At 64.2% G+C, this 24,452-nt stretch overlaps 1 protein-coding gene and 1 long non-coding RNA gene across 8 annotated transcripts in view; one reads left to right on the forward strand and one right to left on the reverse strand.

The window, feature by feature from the left end:
- The first annotated feature begins 4,952 nt into the window (after window positions 1–4,952).
- Window positions 4,953–24,452, forward strand: part of SH3BP2 (SH3 domain binding protein 2) — a 35,375-nt gene continuing 15,875 nt past the window's right edge. Inside the window, exons 1-2 of one of the 5 annotated variants that reach the window (XM_043906015.1) lie at window positions 4,985–5,079; window positions 20,704–20,750. Coding sequence is in view for 2 of the 5 variants with exons in the window: in XM_043906009.1 (XP_043761944.1) it covers window positions 11,320–11,525 (206 nt within the window). In the remaining 3 variants the exon portion in view is untranslated. Of the gene's footprint in view, window positions 5,080–11,319; window positions 11,526–20,703; window positions 20,751–22,571; window positions 23,118–24,452 lie in introns of those variants that run through there. The other 4 variants (XM_043906016.1, XM_043906014.1, XM_043906009.1 and 1 more) reach the window with 4 other exon arrangements.
- On the reverse strand, window positions 8,233–12,077 carry LOC122696270. Of its 3 annotated transcripts, none has more exons than XR_006341722.1 (3): window positions 11,844–12,077; window positions 9,296–11,459; window positions 8,233–8,586 (listed from the first exon to the last, which is right to left on the reverse strand). It is a non-coding gene; the product is annotated as an uncharacterized LOC122696270 (long non-coding RNA). The 3 variants fall into 3 exon arrangements; XR_006341723.1 differs by having other exon boundaries at window positions 8,233–8,590; XR_006341724.1 differs by having other exon boundaries at window positions 8,233–8,652.

Consider the following 24,452-nt stretch of genomic DNA (forward strand, 5'->3'; position numbering starts at 1 on the left):
TGTACAAACACCCGCCTCCTCTCCACCTCCAGGGCGGAAGCAGACCCAGAATAGAACAGGTCGCTTTCAAGTTCCAAATCAGGCACCGGGGGCTGCGGGCAGGCCTGTTTGGATGTAAAAATAGAAACACCCGTGTCTGCGTGGGCTGGCCTCCTCCACCCACGGGGGTTGGGGGCTGGTGTTCTGAAATAGATCTTGCTAATGGGACTGCCTGACCCTGTTCGGGAGAAAATTTACCCAAACAGACCTCTCGGAGAGCGGAGGCTACTGCTGATCCGCGCAGGGGATGCTCTTGGGGGCCGCTGTCAAGGTTCAGCCCAGCGGGCGGCGGGCCGGGTCAGGGGCGGGGGGCACTGGCCGGCCCTCGAGCTGGCATCACAGCCCAGACTCATTTTCCTCCTGCCCCAGGCTGTGTGGAGGCTTTGCCCCTGCCTGGGAGACCCCTCCCAGGTCATTAGGCCCAGCTCAGGACCCCCACCCCGACTGATGGGCCGTGGACACTGACCCACACTCTCAGGCCAGGCCTGCTCTGGGCAGGAGGGCAGGGTGGTGGGCGAGGGGGTGCAGGCCCTGTCCTCTCAGGGCTTGCAGTGGGCCACCTGGCCGGAAGACCGCCTGGCCACCACCCACCAAGGGCAGCCCCCAAGCAGGACCCTGTCCTGGGGCCCAGAACTGACCGAGAGGGCCCAGTCCCGGGGGGTGGGGGGGTGGGGGCAGTGAAAGGCCGCTGTGAAAAAGTACAGGAGTTCTGTGCAGTGTGGTGGGTGGGCACCCGGGCAGGCAGGCGTGCGGGGGGACCTGGAGGGCTCCTGTGGCGGGGGAGCCTGAGCTGACTCTCAGGAGTGATGGGGAGGGGCGGGGGGTGCAGAGACCAGCTCAGGAACTCTCGCTCACCTCTAGCCCGGCACGCCGGCGTCCCGAGAGCCACCCGCCACCGCCCCCTCTCTGGTCCTCGCGCCCGCTCTGCCGCTCCCCGCTTGGTTCCAGCAAAGACACAGGACGCCCACTGGGGCTGGGCCTGCGGTTCAGAGGGACCTCTGTTGAGAGGTCCAGCGGCGCAGCCCCAGCCCTGGCCCTGGCCCAGAGCGGCCTGCCGAGGGGCTCAGAGCACCTGCTCCCCACAGCCAGCCTGGGGAGGAGCAGCTGGGAACACCCTGAGTGTGGGCCCTGGGGCTGGGATGGGCCAGAAGGCTGAAGCTTCCAGGGTCCTTGGGACACGGGGGCCAGCTGGGCAGCTCTGCCTAAACCTGCTGTTTCTTTTGGGGCTGCCCCTTGAGGCCTTGGTCTGTTCATTCACCAGCCGCTTAGCGAGCATCTATTCCGTGCCCAGAAGGCACCGGTGCCCTGGGGACGCAGCCACAACAAGTACAAAGATGCGTGGGTACAAAGCAGGGTAGGGGGGAGGGGCAGGAGGGCAGTGGACAGCCTTAGAAAGAGAAGCGAGGGGTGTCTAACGACATGATAGTGAAACACAGGAGTCGGGTCGCAGCGATCCAGGAGCGGGGAGCAGGAAGCCCGGAGGCCCCTAGGCGGGAACCAGAGAGGGAAGGGCAGAACTATGCGGCCATATGCCCCTGGGGAGGGCTCAGGGCCCAGCGCGGGGAGGTGACATGAGCGGACATGGGGTTTCACGCTGCTAGTGTGACCGTAGACACCGCCAGGCTGGGCCAGGAGCCAGGGAGATCAGGGGCGGGGAAAGGGCAGGATTCGGGGTGCACTTTGCAGATAGAGCCGCCAGGACTGCCAGACAGACGGCTGGCCAGGATGACTCAGAGGTTGCTGAGAAGGAGAGGCTGGGGAAATGAGGTGCTTAAGGATCTGTTAAGCCTGTGATGTTTAGAGGCACCAGGGAGAGCCGGTGGGTGGGCCGTGGGCCGTGAGCCTGAGTGTGCAGTTGGCATGGAGGCCAGTGGTGACTCGGCCTGGTCAGGGCTCACCAGGTGCTGCATACAGCCCGGGGCTTTTGGGGAGGCGATGAGCCCTAGACCGGCAGCAGCCTGTGACCTTCCTGTCACGATCTTAGCAGGGTCCTATCCCCCACCTCCAGCCGCCTCTGGATGTGCTGGGCCCTGGCACCGCCCACCAACTCAGTACCCTAGTGGTGGGCGTGGCAGGCGGCAGGTCCAGCTCTTGGGCAGTTGTCCCGAGAATCTGGTTCAAGTGTCACCTGTCTGCCTTTAGGCTGGGCCTGCTCTGCAGAGACCCTCCACACCTCAGCCAGGGGTCCTTGCCTCACCTCTGCTCACCTACCTGCATGCCCTCCCCCAGAGATGAGACCCTCCTCCTCACCCACACCAGTCCTGCCAGCTCCAGTGGGAACCCCTGGGTGCCTAGCTCCCCCTGCCTCTGCCCCCTGTAGTCTGCAATTCCTGACTCAGACTCCACTGAGCTGCCCTCAGGTCCTAACCAGCGTCCCCTTCCCCCACCAGGGCTGGGGCTGGGCTAGGGAGGCGGGCAAGAACCACGTATTGTGAGTTGTCGGGTTTTCTCCAAAGAGGCAGCTGGACTTGCATTCCCATTTGGAGGTGGACTTGCATCCTTGGGTGCTGACACTCCGGGGCACCTGGTCTGTCCACACTGTCTGCAGTGACGCTGATGGTGAGGCCTCTTCATCCTCTGCCCCATCTCCCTGGAGCTTGGCATCTGAAGCCAGCCCCTGCCTGCCCTGCGCTGTGGCTGGGCTCTGGCTGGAGGCACTGACGTCCGGCTTCGCTCCACTCTGTCCTGGGCTCTGCCCCCTTCCCCGGCCACCCACCCCAGGACACAGTGGCACGGTGAAGTCTGCTCACGTGTGTCTCAGCCACAGCCTGGGGAATTCCCAGCAGCATCTCGGGTACCCAAAGTCCCCTGCGCAGGGTCTGCTGGACCAGGCCCCAGGGAGCATGTGTGTCCAGCCTCGAGGCAGTGAGCACTCTGTCAGGGACTCCCCCGGCCTCTTCTACAGAAAGTCCTTTTCCAGGAGTGAGGGGACCACGTGGGGTGCTAGTGGTGAGCCCGGCCACCTCCATGACAGCCTCTGTGGGCCGGGAGGACAGGGAAGCGGGGTCTCTGTGGTCCGAGTCCAGCCCTGAGGCTGGGCCAGGCTGAGCGAGTGTCTGTCAACCCTGGGGGCTGAAGGGCTGGGGTGTGGGAAGTTCTGCCCGCTCCCATCTTCCAACAGAACTCCCTGGTCACCTCTCCAGCAGACGGGCCCCTCCTGGTCTCACAGAAGAAGAAACTGAGGCCCTGCTGACTGGGTACTCCCCCGCCTCCAGCTGCCCCTCCTGGCGATGTGTCCTGCGCTGCTCCCCCTCGGTCCTGGTTTTTCCCCCAGTGGGCACAGCCTCTTGGTTCCAGCCTTTCCCACTTCCCCCCACTCAGTTATCGCCTCTGACTCCAAGCGTGCTCTGTAGCCAAGGACAGTCTTTCTGGGGCCTGGACCCATTCGCTGCTCTGGGACAGGTGGATAGTGACAGGGCCCACGTTCTGTCCAGTTGCCAGCTCTGAGCACCCCCACAGCATGGGTATGCCTCCTCCAGGCTCCGAGGGACCTCGGCCTCAGCAATGACCACATCCAGTCCCTGGCTGTCCCCTGCCCTGCCTGGTTCGGGGTAGCTGGCCCAGCCCCTGCCATGGCTGCCCTGCTGGACACTGGCCGTTGGTGCCCAGTGCAGCACGGAGGGGCAGGCCTGGGCCTCCCCCGTGGACGGGGTTTGGCCTCTGCGGGCTGGCCTTCTGTTCTCCCCTCCAGTCCCTTTAGCCCCTGGCCAGACCCTGTCCTTCCCCTGCTCACAGCTTCCTAAGCTCTGGGACCAGGGACCCCCACCCCCCACCCCCCAGCCTCATCATGTCTGAGCCATGAACCCCTGCCCTGCCTAGGAAGGCTCTAGTCCCCATAAGCCTGCTGGCCTTGCTTCCTCTCCCAAGAACACATGCACTCTCTATCTATACCGCCCCTTGGGGCTCCTCTCAGGAAGTCATCTCCCAGAAAACCCCTTTCCCTACAAGATCTGACAAGCTCCCTTTCGCCTAGGCCCTCTCCCCTTAAACAGGGTAATCTTGGTCTAAAACCGGGTTTGTGTCTCCTGTACCCCCATGGTTGTGAGGAAGGGCCTTGGTTGGGAGCCTCCCAGAGGTAAAATATGAAGTACCCTGTTTTCTGGGCCTCCCAATCCTGGAACAAGACCCCTGGATCCTAGGAGTCCAGACCCGCTACAAGGTTTGTGTCCTGGCTTGGAAGTGACTGAAAAGTGCCCTTCCAGACTCTTCTGGAACAAGGGCAAGATTCCAGAGGTTCGGTTCCCAGCAAGCCCTCTTCTGCCCCATGGGGGAGCCAGGTAGGGGGTAAGGGGTCACGACGGGTCCTTGCCCCTGGCCTCCTGACCTGAGTCGACCACTCCTCCTCCTGCAGGATCAGGATCAGTGGGTTGGCGGGGAGGGGGCAGCGCCGTCCCCAGTGGAGCCACGAGGGGCCCCTGGGCAGGACACACACGTGCATTTACTGCGCATCTGTTGTGTGAGGTGCGGGGATGGCGTCCACACCCGCAGCCAACCCCGCAGCCTTCTCGCCTCGGGACCAGGAGTGGTTAGCCCGGGAGTTCCCGGGCTCTGAGGTCCTGACCTGCACCCAACCTCGAACTCGGAGACCCGCTAGCTGCGCACGGAGACCTCCAGACTGCAAAAGGAGTCGGTGGGGTGGGCCCGGAGAGCCAGCGGAGGCGGGGCCAAGATCGCGGAGAGGGGAGTAAAGGCGAGCAGTAGACCGGCCGGAGTCTGGGGAGGTGGCGCTGGGTGAAGGTAGGGCCAGGTAGAGGGGCGGGGCCGGGAGGACAGGGACGGGGCGGGGCCAGATCAAAGGGACACGACTAAGGGGAGGGGCCATGCAGAAGGGGCGGGGCCGGGAAGACTAGGACCGGGCGAGGAGCCTGAGGGGGCGGGGCGGGTACAACCCGGGGGCGGGGCCAGACAGAGGGGGCGGGCAGAGCTCCTGGCCGGATCCAGCTCGTGGCTACCCGCCCAACGGGCGGGAGCGCCTGGCGGCTGATCCGGGAGCCGCTGCAGGCACGCAGGGCCCGCCGGCTGGGAGCAGAGCCTCGGCAGGTAAGGCACGGCGGCGGGGCGCGGGCGGGGCGCGATCGAGTCCCCCGGGCTAGCTGGAGAGTCTTCGGGACTGGGGTTCTAGCCAGAGGGCGGGCGGGGGCCGGTCAGCTCCAGCGCGCGCCAGGCCCGGCGACCGGCGCCACACTGCCCGAGAAAGCGCGCGAGTTCGGGGTGCGCAGGGTGCACCCTGGAGGCCTAGGAGCGGGGGCCGGGGCGTCGCGTCTGCTCCGCGTCCCCCTCGTTCCTCTGGCCCCCGCTTCCCCAGGCCCCTGGGGCTCACGGACCGCCGCAGGTCTGTATTACACGACCCGTCAGACCCGGCCTCCGAAGGCCCCGGGCGGCGAGTTTGCGCCCACCTCCTCCCGGTAATCCAAACTTCTCCTTCCCTTGGCACGCGCAGCGAAGGGTGGAGAAAAGCTGCCCGCTGGAGCTGACTCACACTGAAGTGTGAGTGACTGATAGCCCCGTGGCTCTGGGGGTGTCTGCGAGTCGTATTCTGGGGAACAGTGAGTGTCAGAGAGCTGGAGGTTGAGGACGGCCTTCCTTCCACACGTGGGCCCGGCCCCGCCCAGCAGCCCGGCTGTTTGCTGCTGCTCTGGGCCTCGCCTGCCTCTGGTGAAGCGTTGACAGTGGCTTCCACTGCGGGTGTTGCTTGGGCCTGAACCCTGCAGCAGCGTGCGGCCCGGGGCCCACTCCCTCTGCGTCCCTGCTGGAGCCCCAGTGCCTGACATCCTCTCTCTCTGCCTCAGTTTGCCCATCTGTCAGCACCCGTGAGGTCCGTGCCAGCTGGCCAGGTGGCCGTGCTGAGTAAAGAGCCACTCCTAAATGGCCCTGGCTTCAGGCAAGAGCTCTGTATGGACGAGGGGCATGTGATCTTGCTAACGAGGCTGTAATCAGGCCCCAGCAAAAAGGGGGCTCAGGAAATGTTATCTGCCGTGATGAAGATGATAAAATGTGTAGAATTTTTTCCTGACAGTCTGACAGCCAAGGAGGCAGGGAAGTTCTGGAGTCAGGGTAGGTTTCTAGGATTATGTTTAGCCCAGCAGTGAATGAGTGTGACCCTGGATCAGTCCCCTGCCCTCTCTGGCCCAGGCTCCTGAGACTGGAGGTGGGGCCTGGGATCCGTTACCTTCTGGCCTTCATCCCACCGTCTCCAGCACTGCGGGCAGGCCAGGGGGCCAGCATGGGGGCTCTAGTGTGAGAGCTCTGTCAAATTCCTCTCCCTTCCACTCTATTAGTTGGCTCTGTGCCCCGTGTTGGGGCGCACCCTGGCCAGAGGAGTAGGCAGGACAGAGGAGTAGGTGGCCCATACTCATCCCTGGTAGTCAGCTGGAAAGAGGGGCGCTGGCAGAGGGTCTGCCCTTTTTGGGGAGCCTCTCAGGCCTGCAGAGTCAGGGAGGAGCCCACCAAGGAGGCCAGCTTAGGAGAGACAGGAGGGTAGGTGACTCCAAACCTCCCTTGGCCCTTTCTGTTCACGTGGACAGAAAAAAGTGAGGTGCTGAGTCAGCCCCCGATGTCCCTCCCCCAACATGGAACCCGGCAAGCTTGCAGGCTGACATATGGGAGGCCTAGGGGGCACAGAGAGACATGCAGAGGGGCTGGGTCCTGGCTTCCAATTCGGCTGCCACTCTTTACCAGCTGTGTGGTCTTGGCCAGGAGGCGTCACCCTGCTGAGCCTCGGTTTCCTCATTTGTAAAAGGGGGGTAGTGAACCGCTCACAGTTGTCTGTGAAGGTCCGGGGGCTGGTGGTGGCATATGGTTGGTGTCCAGCAACTGTGGGCCAGTGGGGGTGCTGTCCACAGCCCTCTGGGCTAGCGAGCAGGGATAGCCAGGCAGCGGCTGCTTGGGAGGGGGCGGGACCTGGAGAGGTCGAGGGCAAAGGGCAGGCTCCAGGTCCCTGCTGCTTGGGTCTCGTGGCCAAGGCCCGAGTCTCTCAGGAGTGGCCAGGATCAGGGAGCCACGTGGGTCCTCCTGGTTTCTGTCCTTGATGCTCTATCGGAGACTCCAAGGGTCAGTGACTGGCAGGCCCTGCTCTCCCCTCATTGGCTGGCTCATTAGATGATCTCAGTAAGCCCTGGGCATGCACATACGTGGTTTTCTAGGCAGCACAGGCAGCCTGGCCAAGGGAGGTGAATGGCAGGTGGCCGGTGAAGGAAGTATTTGCCGTCAGGAGGAGGATTGTCTGAGCCAAGAGGGCAGCCATGGAGGTAGGAACAGACTGAACCAGAGGCTGGAAGTGCAGAGGGTGGCAGACCAGTTTGACCGGAGTGGCTGGTGTGTTTGGATGTGGTGGGAGTATGGATGGGGGGGTGGATGACCATGCAGAGGGGCCTGGGGGCAGGGAGAGGGGTGGTCAGGAGGCGGAAATCCTACCCACAGGCAGGTGGCCTGTCGTCAGCAGGCTTCTGACTCTCTCCAGTGGTCCTGACCAGTCATCCAAGGGCTGTGACAGTCCCACACGTGGGCCGCCTAAGTCCCAGAGGCGGGGGCTGAGGGGCGGGGAGCATTCTGGACTCTGTAGCTTCAGACAGGTAGGCCCAGCAGTGCGGCACTGCCTGGTCACCCTGCTCACCATGCTGGGCCTGGGCACCAGAGGGTAGGCAGGACCATGCCAGGAGAAACGGGGCTGCCTCCCGGCCGCGGCCAAGAGACCCGCGCCTCTTTCGTGAATGACACTTCCCGATTTGAGTGCTAGAAGGCCCCAGCTCTGGGCCACACGGATGGACTAGGGCTCAGGGGCCAGGCTCCTGAGCCGCGCGCCAACTCTAGGCGCAGTGGGAGTGAAGTGCTCAGATGTGGGGGGGGCGGGGCACGGGACTTGAGTCTCCCCACCGCGCCCCTTCTCCCTGGACAGCAGAGATTCTGAGGTTCTGGCTCTGGGGCCACCTGCAGGTTGACCCCTGCCCGTCCCCCCAGGTCAGGAACCACACTGAGACCTGGTGCTTCTCTCACCCCTGGCCCCAGGGTCCAGAGATGACTGATCCTTGGCCCCTGTGGGCCAGCCACAGTGGGACCCAGCACCCCTTGCCCTAGAAAGGTGTGGGCCCCGTCACCTAGGTGATGGCCTGAGGAGTTGGCAGGGCACCCTCTTGGTGTCCATACCCCTTCCGCCACGGCCACGTTCTGATTCCGAGAAGTGCCGTCTGCTTCCTTATGAATCAGATGTTTATTGTCTACTGGTTGAGCCCAGGGTAGGGGCGGCCCACTGCCAAGCACGCCCGTCCCAGGCCGCTGGGTGGGGTGTGGGTGTCTTGCCTGCTGGAGCCTGCAGAGGGAGGGCGGGCCCAGCCCCGAGTCTCCAGGCGGACGGTGACCGCCCTGAGAGCTGGGACCAGGGTGGGCTCCCCCACAGCCGGGCGCTGAGCCAGCCCTGGGGAAGACCTCCCTGGGGGGCCTTCTCCCAGCGGCACGGCTCCTCCCAGCAGGCAGATGAGGAGGGCGGGTTTCCCAGCGTGGAGCAGCAGCCTGCCCTTGTCACGTCTTAAGTGCATCTCTGGACTTGAGCTCCTTCCTCGGGAAACAGAGGGAAAGCGGTTCTGACTCCGGGAGTCCTCGGGGAAGTTAAGTGAGACGCTGCAAAGGAGCCCACACTGGGAGACGTAGCCCAGACCCAGGGTGGGGCCTACCCTCCCCGCCTCCGACCCTGTGCAGACGCTGCAGCTCCATCTGGGGGGCCCCCTCCCTGTCTCCCTGCTCCATGTTGTAATCCAGCCTCACTCTTCTGTGGCTTTAGAGACCTCCGGGTCCCCACCCACTGCCCCCGGCCAGGGAGGAGCCAGCCTAACCCCTGCCCCTCACTGCTGGCTGCCCACCCCTCCCCCCCCACCCCCCCACCGCCCCAGCAAGGTGACGGGAGGTCAGGGTGTGACCTTGGGGCCTGGGATGCCAGGGTAGACCCTGGCTTGATCCCGAAGCCTTAGCAGCCAGGGCGGCACCCACAGTTCAGCTGGCTGGGAAGCTATGCCACCCCACTCCGAGTCCTGTCCCTGGGGCGGGGGGCAGGGGTGGGCCCCCCTCAGAAAGCTGCTGCCCCCTGGGCCTCCCATTTGTGCTGGGCGCCCTGTGTACCCGGCCCTGGGCCAGGCGTGGACAGGGAGCCTCCTGGCCCGTCTGGGCCTCCCCACCGCCGCTGCCTCCCTCAGGAGCAGTTTTTAATAAAAGGCCTGAGTGTCCGTCCTGCCTGGTCCTCAGGGACCCTCCCTGGACCCCACCGCACCTCAGCCTGTGCACTGGTCACCGTGCTCCCTGTCTGCTTTTCCGTGCTCCGTCTGTTCCTGGTGAAGGACAGGGCCCCACCTGAGTGCCCGTGCCCTGCAATGCCCCTGTGGGCCTGCCGCAGAGGAGGGAAGTCCCTGGTAGAGCAGGCCTGCAGCCCGGCCAGCTGCAGGCCGGGCGTGTTTAGCTCCTGCTGGGTGTCAGAGACGCGGGTGCTCCGTCACCCCGAGAGCCCTGTGCCGCTGGGCGGTGAAGCTCCCGATCGCATCACAGCGGGCGGCGGTGCGGGGATCTTGCTGGGGCCCCTCTGCGTTTCCACCACAGCCCCTGGCTCTGGGCTCCAGCTCCTGTGTCCTCCACAGTCACCACTCCAGCCGCCTGGATGCGGAGGTCCCCGCAGGGGTTCACACGGGGAGACTGAGGCGAGGGATCAGGGGCCCCCCGTCCTAAGTGGAAGGCGTTCCTTTTTCTGTGGCTGTTCCTCCCTGGAGACATACACTGGGACCAAGGCTGGGGTCAGGCTGAGCCCCCCTGAGCCACGAGCCACAGGGAGACCTGGTCTTTGAGTCCTAGACAGCCAGTGCGCCCCTCCTACCCAGATGGGGCCCTGTAGGAGAGTGGTGGAGAAGGATCCAGAACACCAGATCTGGGAGCCCTGCGTGGACAGGTGCAGGGGAGGGAGGTGACCCTGGAGACTCACCCTGCCCCCTCCTCCCTCACTCCAGCTGCTTCCTCCCCTCCTGTTTGAAGTCAGGAAAGGAAGACCTTTTTCCCAGGGGTGCAAGCAGCTGGCACCGAGCTGCTGGGTCCCCTGATGGCCAGGCAGCTGCCAGGCTGGGGGCGGGGACCCGGCCGGCAGGTCCGTGATTCCCGGGCGGGTTTGACCCTCGTGGGCAGAGATGGAGTGGCCGTGCCCCCGTCCCTCCACACAAGATGAGAGGCTTGAAGCTGCTAGGAGTGCAGGGCAGCCATCCCGTCAGAAGCTGGGCGGGATCCGTGCCGTGAGCTGGATGCGGTAGAGGGGCCCAGGGCCCCCGCGGTCCATGCCCGGCCCCCACGGCCTCCCTGCTGGCCCACCCAGCTGTTGTCGGAGCCCACAGCGCCTGCAGGGAGAGCCTCAGTCTCCAGTGGGAGGGGTAACCACCATGTACCCCGCCCTGTCTTGGGAGCTTGTGGGTGCTGCCCTGCACCCCATGCGCCCCTTATCCCACAAGTCCTCCCCTAACCCCTACCTCCTGACTTCTCTGGAATCCCCCCAACTCTGAGGGACCCCAGCCCAACACTTTGCTGCCTGGCGTGCACCAGGACTGGGGCATCCCCTGCCGGCTCCTGGCCTCACAGGGGAGCTGCTTGGGGGTGGGGGTGGGAAACCCTGGACCCCATCTCATCTGGCTCCAGACCCTAAGCTGCACTGCAGAGGAGGTGTCCCCAACCTGGGGGCAGGGTGAGGGAGAGCCCCAGGATGGCTGCAGACCCCGGTTCTGGCCCTCCTGGGGCCTCAGTTCCACTAGCCCTGGCGTCCACTTGTATAAAATTGGAGCAAGGAACGGAGTCCCTCCCTGAGCTCCCCAGCCGTCCTGAGGTTCCTGGCACTGGCCTGGGGAGTTCTGCCAGGAAGAACGCGAGCTCTCCTAGACCACAGCCATCTGTCCTCTTGAGAATGTGAGCAGGATGCTGAAGCGCTGTGGTCAGCGGCAGCTGGGCCCGCTCTGGGGAAGGAAGAGGATTGAGAAAGAGATACCAGCTCACCCTGCCACCCTAGCAGGCCCTGCCCCAGGCCCGAGGTTCCCCAAGCAGCCGGGCACCCACGGGCAGCTGTCAGGCCAAGACCTTGGGAAGCAGGCGGGGCAGCCCCACGCCGGCCGTCTCCACACTGATTCACCTGCTGCCGGGAGGACCCCCGGGGCCCCTCCCCAGGGCCGGGCTCGGGGCTGCCTGTGGGGAGGGCGCAGGCACCGTCCTCGTAGTGGGCGGTCCCTGAGAACCACATAGGAGGTGCCCCTGGGCACCTGAGGTAGGGCCTTTATGGGGTGGGAGCAGGAAGACGCAGGCAGGAGGAGCCAGGCCCAGAGCTGGTCTGTGTTTGCAGAGCTCTCTCTGGGTCTTGAGACGTCCCTCCCACGCACGCACAAGTACCCCCGCTGCGGCAGTGGCCGTAAGGAGGCCTGGATGAAAGCAGGAGACACAGGAGAGCCCGGTGTGCGGTGGGGGCAGAGGTTCGGTGGAACAGGGTGAGTCGGCGACCCGCTCTGAGAGGCCCCCGGGGCCAGGGGAGGCGGATGTGGTGGACTGGGGCCTGGGGGAGCACCCCCCACCCGGGAGCACCCCCCCACCCCGCCGCCCAGTCCTCTCTGCTGGCTTTCCTGGCCACAGAGGAGTGACCCCCATGGCCATCTCCCCAGGGAGGGAGAGGGTGTCCCTGTGGCCCCATGGAGCCATGCCCCTCCCACACCCAGGACAGGCTGCCCCAGGTGGTGGCAGGTCCCCAGCCAGGAGGAGGTTCGGGGCCGGCCCTCGGGAGCTCTGCTGACTGTCAGGAACCACCTCACCTCTGGGAGCCTCAGTTAGGCTGAGGGTTGGAGGAGAGCGTTTGCCTCGTGCGTGGTGGCCCCGCAGGCAGACCACAGGGCTGGACGGGCCCTTGGCCTGTTGGGGTCTGGGGAGGCTTCCCAGGGCTGCTGGGCCCGCGGTGGGGGTCGGGAGGGGGTGCTGGACAGAGAGCTGAGGCCACGTTGCCCGAGGCTGTGGTGGCTGGGGGCCTTGCCTGGAGCTGCCCGCCCCGCGAGGCAGGGCCGGGTCTGGAGTCCCCAGGCAGCAGAGGCCCGCCCCTCCAGCCCCGAGGTCCCCTGAGGGCACCGCTCCCTGGCCTGACTGGGCCGTCGGGGTGTCCTGGGGTGACCTGACGGCAGGGTGGGGACAGTGGGCGGCGGTCGGGGCAGGCCGTCCTGCTGGAGCACCAGCGGGGCGATAGCCTTGAACCCGAGACTTGCCTCCCGGCTGTGGCTGGGACTGCGCTCGGGGTGCGGGGCCGGCGTGTAGGATCCCGCAGGACCCCTGGCTTGGGGAGGGGCAGTGTGCAGGAGGGAGACCCCCACCTCCCCGCCCCTGCCGCCTCCTGTCTGTCAAGGCTGCTGGAGAGGGAGGGACAGGGACCGGGCCCCTTTCCCGCCAACCCGGGCCCCCGGCCAGACCTTCCTCGCGCTGGGCCTCCGAACAATGGGGCAGTGTCAGCGCTCCTGGGAATGGTCAGGCCAGCCAGGCCCCCCACGGGCCCAGGCCGAGGGGCTTGGAGGGAGGCCAGCAGTGAGTCATCCGTCCCTCGCCAGGGTTCCCGGGCCGGGGGCACCAGGACTCTGCTTCCCCAGCCTCCGCCCTGGGGTCCTGGCCGGCTCCTCCTTCCCTTTTGAACCTCTCCCTTTCCTCTCTGGCTCCCTCCCTTCTGGACACGTGGCTGTCTCTCTGCCTTGGTCCCGGGCAGAGACCCAGCCTGACCGTGGCTGTCGCCTGCCCCATCGTGGGCTGGTCCCGTCTCCCAGCCTGTGAGGGACCCCGGGAAGAAGCCAGTGAGAGGGCCCAACCTAAAATTTGGCTGAGGAATACAAGGTGGACCCCAAGAAGGAAGTGAGGCAACAAAATAAAACACTCTCCAAGAGAGTGAGGGTTAACTGACAACATCAAAGAAAGAAGAAAAGAAAAGGTATGAAAAATATTAGCATCAGGGATAACAGGATAAAAATAAATGGGTTAAAGCTGAACAGAGACCAGACCCTGAAATGCTGAAGTGAGAAGGAGGCGGGAAGGGCCCTGTGGTATGGACTTGGCCTTGATGGTTCCGGCCTGTGTCAGGGTGGGCAGAAAGCGAAAACCTTGCTGGACGGATGGTAAGCCAGGTTCCTGGGCAGGTGAGTGGTCCAGAGACACCCCCCCCAAGAGGAGCTGGAGGAGGAGCTGAGATGAGGGCCACTCCTCACGCCCCTGGACCCTGACGTGCTGACCTGTGGCAATGCGAGGTACCCAGGAGCCGTGTGGGTCCTGTGGCCCGAGGGAGCCTACCGTGGCACAAAAGAGCCTAAAGAGATGAGAGAAGCGACGGACGCTACTGGGGTCAACCAGTGTCCCTCTTGGTCGACCGTGGGAAGCCCCGGTGGGTGGTTCTCAGCATGCAGGGCTCACGCAGATGCCCTGGCCTGGCACTGGCAAACAGCAAGTGTCCCTGCGGCGAGCCTGCTTTATGGCCAGTCTGAAGCCTCCGGCCGTGGCTCCTGCACAGAGCAGTGGGGCCCGGGCCTCTCCTTGGCCCCCACCCAGCATGCGTTTCCTGGCCTCTGCATCCTCACTGAGCTCCCCTGTTATCATCTCGGCCTGGTGTTGGGGTCTGGGCTGAGTGGGGCGCCCTCCACCCCGAGGCTCTGGGCCCAGCGCTGGGCCAGGTAGCTCTGGAGGAGCCTGGGAGAGCTGCCTGCTTTGGTCCTCAGTCAGTTCAGTTCAGTTCAGTCGTTCAGTCTTTGTGACCCCATGGACTGCAGCACGCCAGGCCTCCCTGTCCATCACCAGCTCCCGGAGTTTGCTCAAACTCATGTCCATTGAGTCGGTGGTGCCATCCAACCATCTCATCCTCTGTCGTCCCCTTCTCCCCCTGCCTTCAATCTTTCCCAGCATCAGGGTCTTTTCCAGTGAGTCAGCATCAGGTGGCCAAAGTATTGGAGCTTCAGCTTCAACATCAGTCCTTCCAATGAACATTCAGGACTGATCTCCTTTAGGATGGACTGGTTGGATCTCCTTACAGTCCAAGGGACTCTCAAGAGTCTTCTCCAACACCACAGTTCAAAAGCATCAATTCTTCGGCAGTCAGCTTTCCTTATAGTTCAGCTCTCACATCCATACATGACTACTGGAAAAATCATAACCTTGACTAGACGGACCTTTGTTGGCAAAGTAATGTCTCTGCTTTTTAACATGCTGTCTAGGTTGGTCATAACTTTCCTTCCAAGGAGTAAGCATCTTTTAATTTCATTTCTGCAGTCACCATCTGCAGTGATTTTGGAGCCCAGGAAAATAGTCAGCCACTGTTTCCACTGTTTCCCCATCTATTCCGTGAAGTGATGGGACTGGATGCCATGATCTTAGTTTTCTGAATGCTGAGCTTTAAGCCAACTTTTTCAATCTCCTCTTTCACTTTCATCAAGAGGCTCTTTAGTTCTTTTTTGCTTTCTGCCATAAGGGTGGTGTCATCTGCATATCTGAGGTTATTGATATTTCTCCCAGCAATCTTGATTCCAGCTTGTACTTCCTCCAGCTCAGCGTTTCTCATGATGTACTCTGCATATAAGTTAAAAAAGTACGGTGACAATATACAGCCTTGACGTACTCCTTTTCCTATTTGGAACCAGTCTGTTGTTCCATGACCAGTTCCAACTGTTGCTTCCTGACCTGCATACAGATTTCTCAAGAGGCAGGTCAGGTGGTCTGGTATTCCCATCTCTTCCAGAATTCTCCACACTTTATTGTGATCCACACAGAGGCTTTGGCATAGTCAATAAAGCAGACATAGATGTTTTTCGGGAACTCTCTTGCTTTTTTGATGACCCAGCGGATGTTGGCAATTTGATCTCTGGTTCCTCTGCCTTTTCTAAAACTAGCTTGAACATCTGGAAGTTCACGGTTCACGTGTTGTTGAAGCCTGGCTGGGAGAATTTTGAGCATTACTTTGCTCGCGTGTAGAGGAGTGCAACTGTGCGGTAGTTTGAGCATCTTTGGTCCGCAGGGTGCTCTTATTGGCAAGCTTGTTTGGGGGAGGAGTGAAGTGAGTTGCACCAGGTCGCCGGTACAGAGAAGCAAAGCTGGAGGTGGTGCCCTGGCCTGGGTGCTCACCCTGGGGCAGGTCTGAGACCCTCTCCACGCTCAGCTGGGCGCGTGCCCTCATGCGTGTTCTGGCCGGACCGGCCCCCTCTATCAGTGTGTGGCTCTTCTCGCCCCAGCCCCAGGCCCTCTGCACAAGCGCTCTCCCATCCGGGACACTCCGTGTGACCTTGCTGGGCTGCGGCGTGTGGATGCGCCGATGTGTCCCTGTGTCTGAGCGGAAGGGTTGTCACAAGGGTGAGTCAGCGGTGGCTACCTCCGTAGCAGCTGGGCACCTCAGATGGAGGGCAAGGCTGGCGTGGACCCGGGGTGAAGGGTGTGGTGTTTGCTCGCAGGCGGCAACGCCCTGACTGTCTCCTCCTGCCCCATCAGCGGTGGCGGCGGTGAGCAGGCCTCAGGGCGGCTTGTGCTCTGGGATCGTCTCCGGACCGGCTCCCCTGGGCCCTGGAGGTGCGTGTGAAACAGGAGCAGACCCTGAAATCAGGAGGATGGACTGGCATGTGCCTGCACCCCCGCGCTGTGTGCCCCAGCCTTCAGCCTGGAGCCGGGGGGCGTCCTCCAGCTGCGCTCCGGGCTGTGGGTTCTTCGTCTGTCCATCTGTCCAGAGAGCAGACCCCGGGCCTCCTCACGCCCCTTGGAGCCAGGCTTGGCAGGAAGTGTGGGGTGGATGAGGTGGCCCGCAGGGTGGTGCTGGCGCGGCGGCCGCTGCTGCAGCCCACTCAGCCTCAGCTTCCTCATCGGAAGTGCTGGAGATAGGCGGCGGGGAATGAGTGGGCCCTGGGCGCTCACACCTTGGCGCTGGGGGGACGTTCCCGGAGGCTGCTCCCTGCCCTGACCCACTGGCTTGGCCCTCTGTCACAAGAGGTTGACTGTAGGCAAGAAAGGAGCCCCCCAGCCTTTGAGACCCCACCCGGCCTTGGCCCCAGCGAGTCGGGCTGTGTCCCCATAGGAGGCGCGTGTGATCTACACATGTGTCCCCAGGAGGGTCTGGCTGGTGGTCGCCTGTGCTCCTGAGGCCTGGGGCCGGTGACCGGGACCAGGCCCTCCTCCGAGGGCAGGACCAGGCTCTGTCTGGTGTGCCAAGGAGTGACCCAAGGAGCATGCATGTGGTTTCTGGGAAGAGGGTGGGGTAGGCTGGGCTTGGGGAAGTCCTGCCGCCCGTGGGTTCCGTGTTCACTGGGGGTCAGCCTCACCCTGACCTCAGAGCAGAAGGTCTGTTCCCTTCCAGGTGACCCGACAGAGGGGCTTGGAAGGTTCCAGCCCCAGCCCTGGAGGGTCAGCGGCAGTGTTGGGCAGCCTGGTCTGCCTGGGGCTCGGCCCACCGGGCACTCGCGGCCGGGTGGGTGGAGGGGGGGACGGTGCCTTGTCCAGGCCCCACACCTGCTCTGCCCGTGGGGGCTGCTGGCCTTGCTTTGTGGACCTGTGAGGCTGGGAGCGGTCAAGAGCCTCGCCGAGGTCCCTCTGGGGGTGTCCGGGCCTTGCTCAGTGGGCGACAGACCCCCTTTGGCGTCCATCCTTGCAGCCAGAGGGCCCCGCCCCACACCCAGGGATGAAGAAATGGGGATGCTTGGGGCAAGGCGAGTGGTTTAATTCAGTAAATGAGCTCCACAGTTGGACCCCAGGTGGAGCCGGGAGTGTCCAGCCAGTGGGTGAGGTCTCTTCATGCTGCAAGAGGTGGCTGGTGTCCCCTTTGTGCTGGGGACACCGCAGGGCACAGACGCACGGAATGACTGCCGTCCACATCCCCCTCCCCGCTCCAACCCCGAGCTATGTCAAGGGAGAGGCAGACAGTCAACAGACAGACTGGCAACGCTGCAGTCAGTGCGGCTGCTGGGGGCACGGAGCCTCTCCTAGGAGGCCTGCTCGTGGGCAGAGCGTGTGTAGATGGGCAGGGGCTGTGTGTGTGGGCAGTGGGTCTGGACTCGGGGCCACGGAGGAAGGTGTGGGGCCTGGGGAGCCGGGAGATGTTGCTCCACCCTGAGCCACGCGCTGGACAAAGGTGGCGTTTCCACGCCTGGGGCCGTGGCTCAGAATGGGGCCAGCAGCCGTGGGCAGGGAGTGCTGGGGGGTGCTGACCCACAGGGGCAGCCTGGGAGGGCGTGTTCCAGCTCTCAGCAGGGCGGTTCGGGAGGATGTTCTCCCTTCCCGAGGTGCCTGTGACAACGGGGTGGCCGGCAGGACCCCTGGAGCCCCCCTGTCCCCGGGCCATGCCCGGTGATCTTCGGGACAGCCTCGTGCAGGCGCTGTCGGCCCACTGTTCTCACGAGGAAGCAGCCGAGGGTGGGCCGCGAGGTTAGGGTGGACCCGGCCTGTCCCCAAGGAAGTCTGTGCGTCACCACCGCTGTCCTGCTTCCCAGTGTCCCGTGGTGGAGCGCCCCTGCCCTGGTGGTGGGGGGCGGGGGGCGGGTACCCGGGGTGCTCATGCCGGCTGTGTGTGCAGCCGTGAACACCCGTGGGCGATGGGCCAGGAACATGGGGGTGGACCCAGCCACACGTCAGCACTTTGGAGAGTTTTTTTTATCAAGCAATTAAAAAGTGGAAACTTGTTAGTGTCATGATGAACTGAAGTGTGAATCCTGGAACGCCTCTGCTGGCTTGTGGTTTGAGACAAGAGGGTGACGGTACCAAGCCGCACTTCCCCCAGCCCCCGGCCCCCCCACCACAGCCTGTTGTGCGGCCTTGGTCCAGAAGTCGGGGGCCCTGAGCCTGGCACGCCTGCCCAGCCGTCCCCCGACCCATCCACGTGCTGCTCCTTCCTGGGGAGCCCTGCCTTCTCCGGGGCTCTGATGAGGGTGCCCTGCACCTGATGCGGGGCCCGTGGGTGGCCCCTGCTCTTTTCTGAGGGGCCCCGGCTCTCTTTGGGGGCCCCCCAGCTCTGCCCCCACAGGCTCACCCAGCCCTCGATCCTGGCCCTTGGGAGATGCTGCCTGATCTGGGAATATTTGCTAGAGGCAGAGGCCAGGCCTGGAGAGGCAGCCCCAGCTGGCTGTGGTGTGGGAGCGCATACAGGGGCATGTGGGCTCCCTTGAGTTGTCTGTGGGGACAGAGCTCGAGGCGAGGGTCCCGAAACCACACTCCTGCTCCCGTTTGGCCACCGCCCTCGGAAGCGCCGGCTCCGTGTGGGCAGCTGTGCATGCCAGCGTCTTTCTGCACTTCCCCAATTCCCTCTGTCCCCGCCCACAGCAGCTGCTGGACTGCCTTGCGACCCCACCCTGGGCAGCCCTGACAAGCCCCGGGGGGCCTCTTAGACCCCGGCACAGTGCTGGCCTGGTCTCTGTCTTGCAGTGAGCAGACCCCAGGGCTCACCCGGTGCTGGCCAACGGCTCACTCACCAGGCAGAGGTTCTGGGGCCACGGGCCTTTGTGGCAGCCACTGGACCTCCGTTCTCGTTGGGGGTCAGCTTCGTTCCTCACTTTGGCTCTGGGGGACAGCCCGGGCGTGTGCTGATGTAGCCGTGTAAGGGTATGGCTGCGTGTGTAGACGCAACAGTGAGCCCACCTGACCGCGCATCCTTCGGTCTCTTGGTCCCTTTGGTGGGCCAGGCACTGGGCTCTGGGCATACAGGGGGACCCAGGCCCGTGGGGGAACGCTGGGGTCACACATGTGATGCCTAAGGCTGTGCCACTGACTTGGAGACTGCAGGGAAGGGGCTGAGGTCCTAGAAGGTCCTTCTCGCAAAGGATGCGGGGGACTTTTGGACAGGAAATGGCTTCCAGTGGAGGAGATTGCAGTCTGAGAATGGGGTGCGGTGGTCCTTGTGATAGGCCCACAGCTGAGGGCCCAGGGCAGCAAGCAGGGGCCAGACCCCGCATGCTCAGCCAGGGGCCAGCCCCACCTCTGCTCCGCGGTGGAGGTGGCTGGACAGAGCCAAGGAGGGGCTGGCCGGATGGTGGGCCCTGCAGGTCTGCTGAATGTGGGCTGGGCCTGGCCTCAGCCGGTGCACGGTGGGCTTGGGAGGTGGTGAGCCAGGCCCACAGGAGGCCATGGATGTCCACGGAGGCCGCCCAGATGTACCCTGTCCAACGTCACGCCTAGGGGGCCCTCGCAGAGCCAGCCTCACCCTGCAGGGCACGCCCCGAGCTTCTAACCGACTGTGACTTCATCCAGGGAAGAACGTGGGCAAGTCCCCGTGTGAAATAGTTTCTCACGGCCGCCCTAACCAAGTGCCGCCAGCTGGGGGCTGTGAAACACAGAAATGTATTCTCACGGTCCTGGAGGCCGGACCCCAAAGTCACGATGTCAGCAGCACCCTACTCCCTCGAGGGCTCCAGGGCGAATCCTTCCCCGTTCTCTGTCTTCCAGCTTCCTGGGGGCTGCCTGCGGGCCTGGGCTTCCTTGGTTTAGGGACACATCACCCCAGTCTCTGCCTCTGCCTTCCCCTTCTCCTCTATCTTCTCTCTCTCTGTCTTTATTTTTAAATTGAAGGCCCACAGCATGATGGTTGACTTGCATATATTGTGAGAGGATTGCCACAATAGATCCAGCCAGCATCTGTCTGCTTATATAGATACAATGAAAAAAAAAAAGAAGAAAATGTTTTCTCATGTTGAGAACTGGCAGGATGTATTCTCTTTCCAGCTTTCCTGTGTATCACACAGCAGTGTCGGCCGGTCACCATGTCGTCCATCGCTTCCCTAGGACTTATCCACCTTAGAACTGGAAGTTTGTACCCTTTGGCCACCTTCCTCCGATTCCCTCTCTTTCCACTCTCTGCCTCTGGTGACACACACCTGACTTCTTCCTCGAGTTCTTCCTCTTTTGTCTGTTACAAGGATGCTTGCTGTTTCATTTAGGGCCCATCTGGCTAAACCAGGGTGAGATCCTTAGTCACGTATGCGAAGATCCTTCCCCAAGTAAGGTCAATCACAGTTCCCAGGGACTCGGGGGCCCCCATTCAGCCCACAACACGGGGTGACCCTGGGCAGGACTCTGCCCCTACGCCCCCCACTCACTCTGCCCAGCTGGATGGCACCCTGGCCCGAGTTCCTGGGACTCCTCGCGTCCCCTCACCGGAAGGCGGGTTACAGTGCCAGGCGGAGAGAAGAACTGGCTCAGAGAGGAGGGGAAGGGCTCTGGGGCCCTGGTCCTGCAGGGTGGGGACCAAGTAGGTGGGCCCTAGGCTGGCTGTGGGTGGCCCCGAGCCCTTCGCGGGGACTGATGCAAAGCGTCTTATTTTGAGAGCTTGAGGTTTTCACCAGTGGAGGTGCCAGTCACCCTGCCCTGGGCACAGGGCCCTCCCTGAGCCTGCAGGCTCTCCTTGGCACAAAGGCGGCAGTCGGGCGCCGGGCTGGGCACAGGGGCCCTGGGAGACTGGGGTTGCCAGGGCCGTGGTTCCGGTACCCACACCTCCGCTCCCTGGCCCTCGGCCCGGCCAGTGCCCTGCTCCGTGAAGCCCTGCGTCCCCGTGGTCAGCACGGGTGTGGGCTGTGAACACCAGGGTGGGACAGGCTTCACGGCCTGCGGCAGGGGCGGTGCTGCGCCGGCCTGTGCCTCGCTCCAGAGGAGGCCGAGGACCCTGGAACCCAGAAGGCTCTCCTCCCTCTTTCGCAGGCTGACACTGGCCCCTGCCCAGCAGCTGGCTAGTCCCACCCACCCTGGTAAGTGTGTGGCTCGGTGGGTGGTCCCCAAGCCTGGAATTTAGAGGCAGCCGCCCTGGGGGCTGGGGGAAGAGCTGCAACTTGGGGGAGGTGGGGTGGAAACCAGAGCTTCCCAGAGTTGGGACCCCAGCCCCACCCATCTTACTGCTTGGATGATGGTTATTCCCAGTCTAGTGGGGCGGGGAGGTGGTTCCCACTACTGGAGGAGGGGCCCTGAACACCCCCTGTTTCAGGAACATGAAGTGAAATGAAGTGAAAGTCGCTCAGTCGTGTCTGATTCTTTGCGACCCCATGGACCATACTGTCCACGGAATTCTCCAGGCCAGAATACTGGAGTGGGTAGCCGTTCCCTTCTCCAGGGCATCTTCCCAACCCAGGGATGGAACCCGGGTCTCCCGCACTGCAGGCGGATTCTGCGCCAGCTGGGCCACCAAATGAAAGCAGCGTTATTTGTTGCAAACATGAACTGCGGCCTGGGGGGTGGGGAGGAGCCGGGAGAAACCGGGAGAAACTGGGAGGCCTGGAGCGGGGAGATGGGGTGTCACCGGGAGGAGCCTGGAGAAACTGGGAGGCCTGGCGTGGGGGGACGGGGAGTCACCGGGAGGAGCTGGGAGAAACCGGGAGAAACTGGGAGGCCTGGAGCGGGAGAGATGGGAGGTCACTGGGAGAAACTGGGAATCCTGGAGTGGGGAGAGAGGGGAGGTCACTGGGAGAAACCGGGAGGCCTGGTGCGGGGGCCTCGGGAATCCTGGCCTCGGCCTCCCTGAGGAAATAGGGTAGGCAAGGGGCCAGCGCGGTCTGACCTCCATGGGAGACCCCACGGCTCCCGCAGGTGTGGTCCTCTGCCTGCTCCCATCTCTGCCTGCACAGGACAGAGGCTGGCTGGGGCCCCCTCCCCACTCTGGGCAGGCTGCGAGGGTGGACAGGAGGAGGCCCCCTTTAACCTCCCTGCCACCCCCTGCCTGTGGGCTGTGGTCAGTTGTCTGCTGTAGGCGCCGTCTGCCCACGGCCCCCGGCGGGCACTGAGGCTGCTGCTGGTGGGGGAGGCCAGGGTGCCCCCTGAGCAGAGTGAGGATGCACAAACCCAAGTTCCCCATCCAGGAGACGGCGGGGCGGGGCAGGGGGTGTGTGTCTGAGGCCCAAGCCGGACACCTGGATGTGTGTGCGACCAGGTGCCCGCAGGCCGGCCGTGGGTCTTGCCCTGGGATACCTGCTGGGCAGGCCAGGACGAGCCTCTGCAGCGCCCGAGGACGCGCCGTGCCCCTCAGACCCTGTGGCCGCGGGGCCCTGAAGTGCTCCGTCCCCCAGCTGGAGCTCAGGGGAGGGGAGGCAGGGGGCACGGGGTTCAGTGCCCAGCAGCTTGGGCTGGGCTCCCTGCCCCCAGCTTCCTGGGTGGGGGAGGAAGCCCAGCTTGGAGGGGCAGAGCAGGCCTGGGGGGTGGGGGGCTGCGTTGTGAGTGGGACCCGGTGGGGACCAGGCAGGGACGGAGCGCGCTTGGCCACTCGGGGCGAAGTGCTTTCTAGCAAGCCAGGTGTTCGCCGGGGAGCCGCGAGTGCGCTTGGTTGGGGGGGTGTGAGCCCAGCTGTGTCACAGAGGCTGCGCCTGGCGTGGGCGTGGGAGGGGCAGAGAGGCCTGGGGGACGCGGAGGGAAGGCTGGCATCCCGTCCATCCTTCGCCCCTTGGGGTCAAAGGGCAGAGAGGCGGCCACCTTGACACGTGGAGGTCTCCTGCTGCGAGAGGCGGGGGGGGGGGGGGCCCTGCATGTGGCCTCAGGAGGCGGAGCCGCGTGGCAGAGTCCGTGTTCTGGCCCGCGGGGTGCCCTGGGGTGGTCGTGACTTCGTGTGCGGCTGTCTTTGGGGCCAGGGAAGCTGGGCCTGACGCCCTGGAATTCAGGACTCCCGTGATTCGCTGGGAAGAAGCCCAATCCGCAGAGGTGGCCCTGGGGTAGGGGGTGGGACCCTGGCAAGTGGCTTCCTCCCCGGGGCGGGGGGTGGTCATAGCTGGCCTCGTCCTGGGGCCTGGCGAGTGTCATCTCTGGCCACAGTGGGCACGACTGAAAGCTAGCAGGCCAGAGCACCTAGCGGGCGCACCATTGGGCCTCACAGGAAGTGCTGGCTACCCGGGGCTGCCCAGGGGCCCAGCAGCAGGAAGTCCTGGTCGGGGAGGAGCCCCGGCGGCCACAGGCCCCAGACACAGGCGGCGGGCGGCTGTCAGCAGGAGGGAGCGGGCGGCTCACCTGCCCTGGGATGCCGGCCGAAGCCCTGCCCCATGGCCCCTGAGCCGCATGGCCTTCCTGGACCCCAGGACACCTGCCCCCAGGCCGTCACCAAGCAGGAGGAGAGCCATGTGCTGGCTCAGCGCCACCAGGTCAGTGGGGCGGCCCCGGGGCGGGGGGCTTGGGAGCCCGTGCCGGCCCAGCGCCTGTAGAGCCGCTCTGGGCGGCCCGCGTGTGAGCTCGGACCCACCCTCCTCAGGGCGGCGGCGGTGGGATGCACCGGACCCTGGCCCCGAGCCCCAGGAGGAGAGGAGAGGAGAGGCCAGGGGTGGACAGGGCAGCCGGTGGGAGCCCACGGCCCGCGCTGCTCAGCTGGCAGCCTGCAGAAGGCCCCAGGTCGGCGTGGGCCTTCCACCGGACACCCTGCCCTGCCCAGGGGGTGTGGGCACTGGGTCCTGGGCTCACATGCTGTGAGTGTGTGTGAGTGTGACTGTGTGTGCGTGAGTGTGCCTGCACCAGGGGAACGCAGAGCCGTGTGAGCCCGCGGCCTGCCCGCCGCCCACCCCCCGTTCCTGGAGCGCCGTGCCCCATGCCTGGGTGCCTGGCAGGGGGCTCAAGAGCCTGGGGTCTCAGGGACCCCAGCCCAGGTCGTGCTCCTCCCCCTGGCGCGGCTGCTCACCAGCCTTCGTGGGAGATGGATTTTTTTTTTGGTTTCGTGGGAGATGGTTTTCTTTTGGTTTCCATTCTTTTGTGGAGAAAGATTCAGGGAAGAGGAAGGGAGAGGAGCAATTGAAAGGGGAGACTGAACCCAGAGGCGCTGCGCCCCGCCCCTCAGGCGCCACCTAGCGCCCGCTGAGTGCCCGGGTGGGGCGGCAGGGCCGTGAGCTTGGGAATTACTCGGCGTCTCCGACCCTCTCTGTCTTCACCAGCGGCACGATGCTGGTTCACACGTCAGGGGGTGCTGGGGTGGTGATGTGGGTGATCCCTGAGAAGCGCAGAGTCTGGCACACGGTGTGTGCCCGGGGTGTCCCGGGCGAGCCCGTGAGCTGGGGGCAGAGCAGCGCTGTGGGGTTTAAGGGGCGGTCAGGCCCGGCGCTGGACGGGTGCAGGGCTGTGGGGCGGTGCTGATGACTCTGGCGCTCAAGCTGCCTCGCCCAGGGGACCGGCCCCCCACAGAGGGTCCTCTCAGCCCCTGGAGGGCTAACCCTAACCTAACCCTAACACCCCGGAGGGTGTGTGTGAGTACATGTGGCAGTCAGTGCGTGTCTCAGTGTGTTGGAGTGCACGCGGGCGCGTGTGAGGGTGAACACACACGTACGAATGAACGTGAGCATGCACACGTGTCGATGAGCGTGTGCACGTGTGTGAGTGTGAACAGCTGAGCGAGTCTGTGTGTGCGTTTGAGGGCATGTGTGGACGTGGCATGTATGAGCACGTGCAGGTAGGTGTGTGTGAGTAAGCACACATGGGTGCCTGTGACAAGTGAG

Source organism: Cervus elaphus, chromosome 6 (genome assembly GCF_910594005.1).
Source record: "Cervus elaphus chromosome 6, mCerEla1.1, whole genome shotgun sequence".
Lineage (NCBI taxonomy): Eukaryota > Metazoa > Chordata > Mammalia > Artiodactyla > Cervidae > Cervus > Cervus elaphus.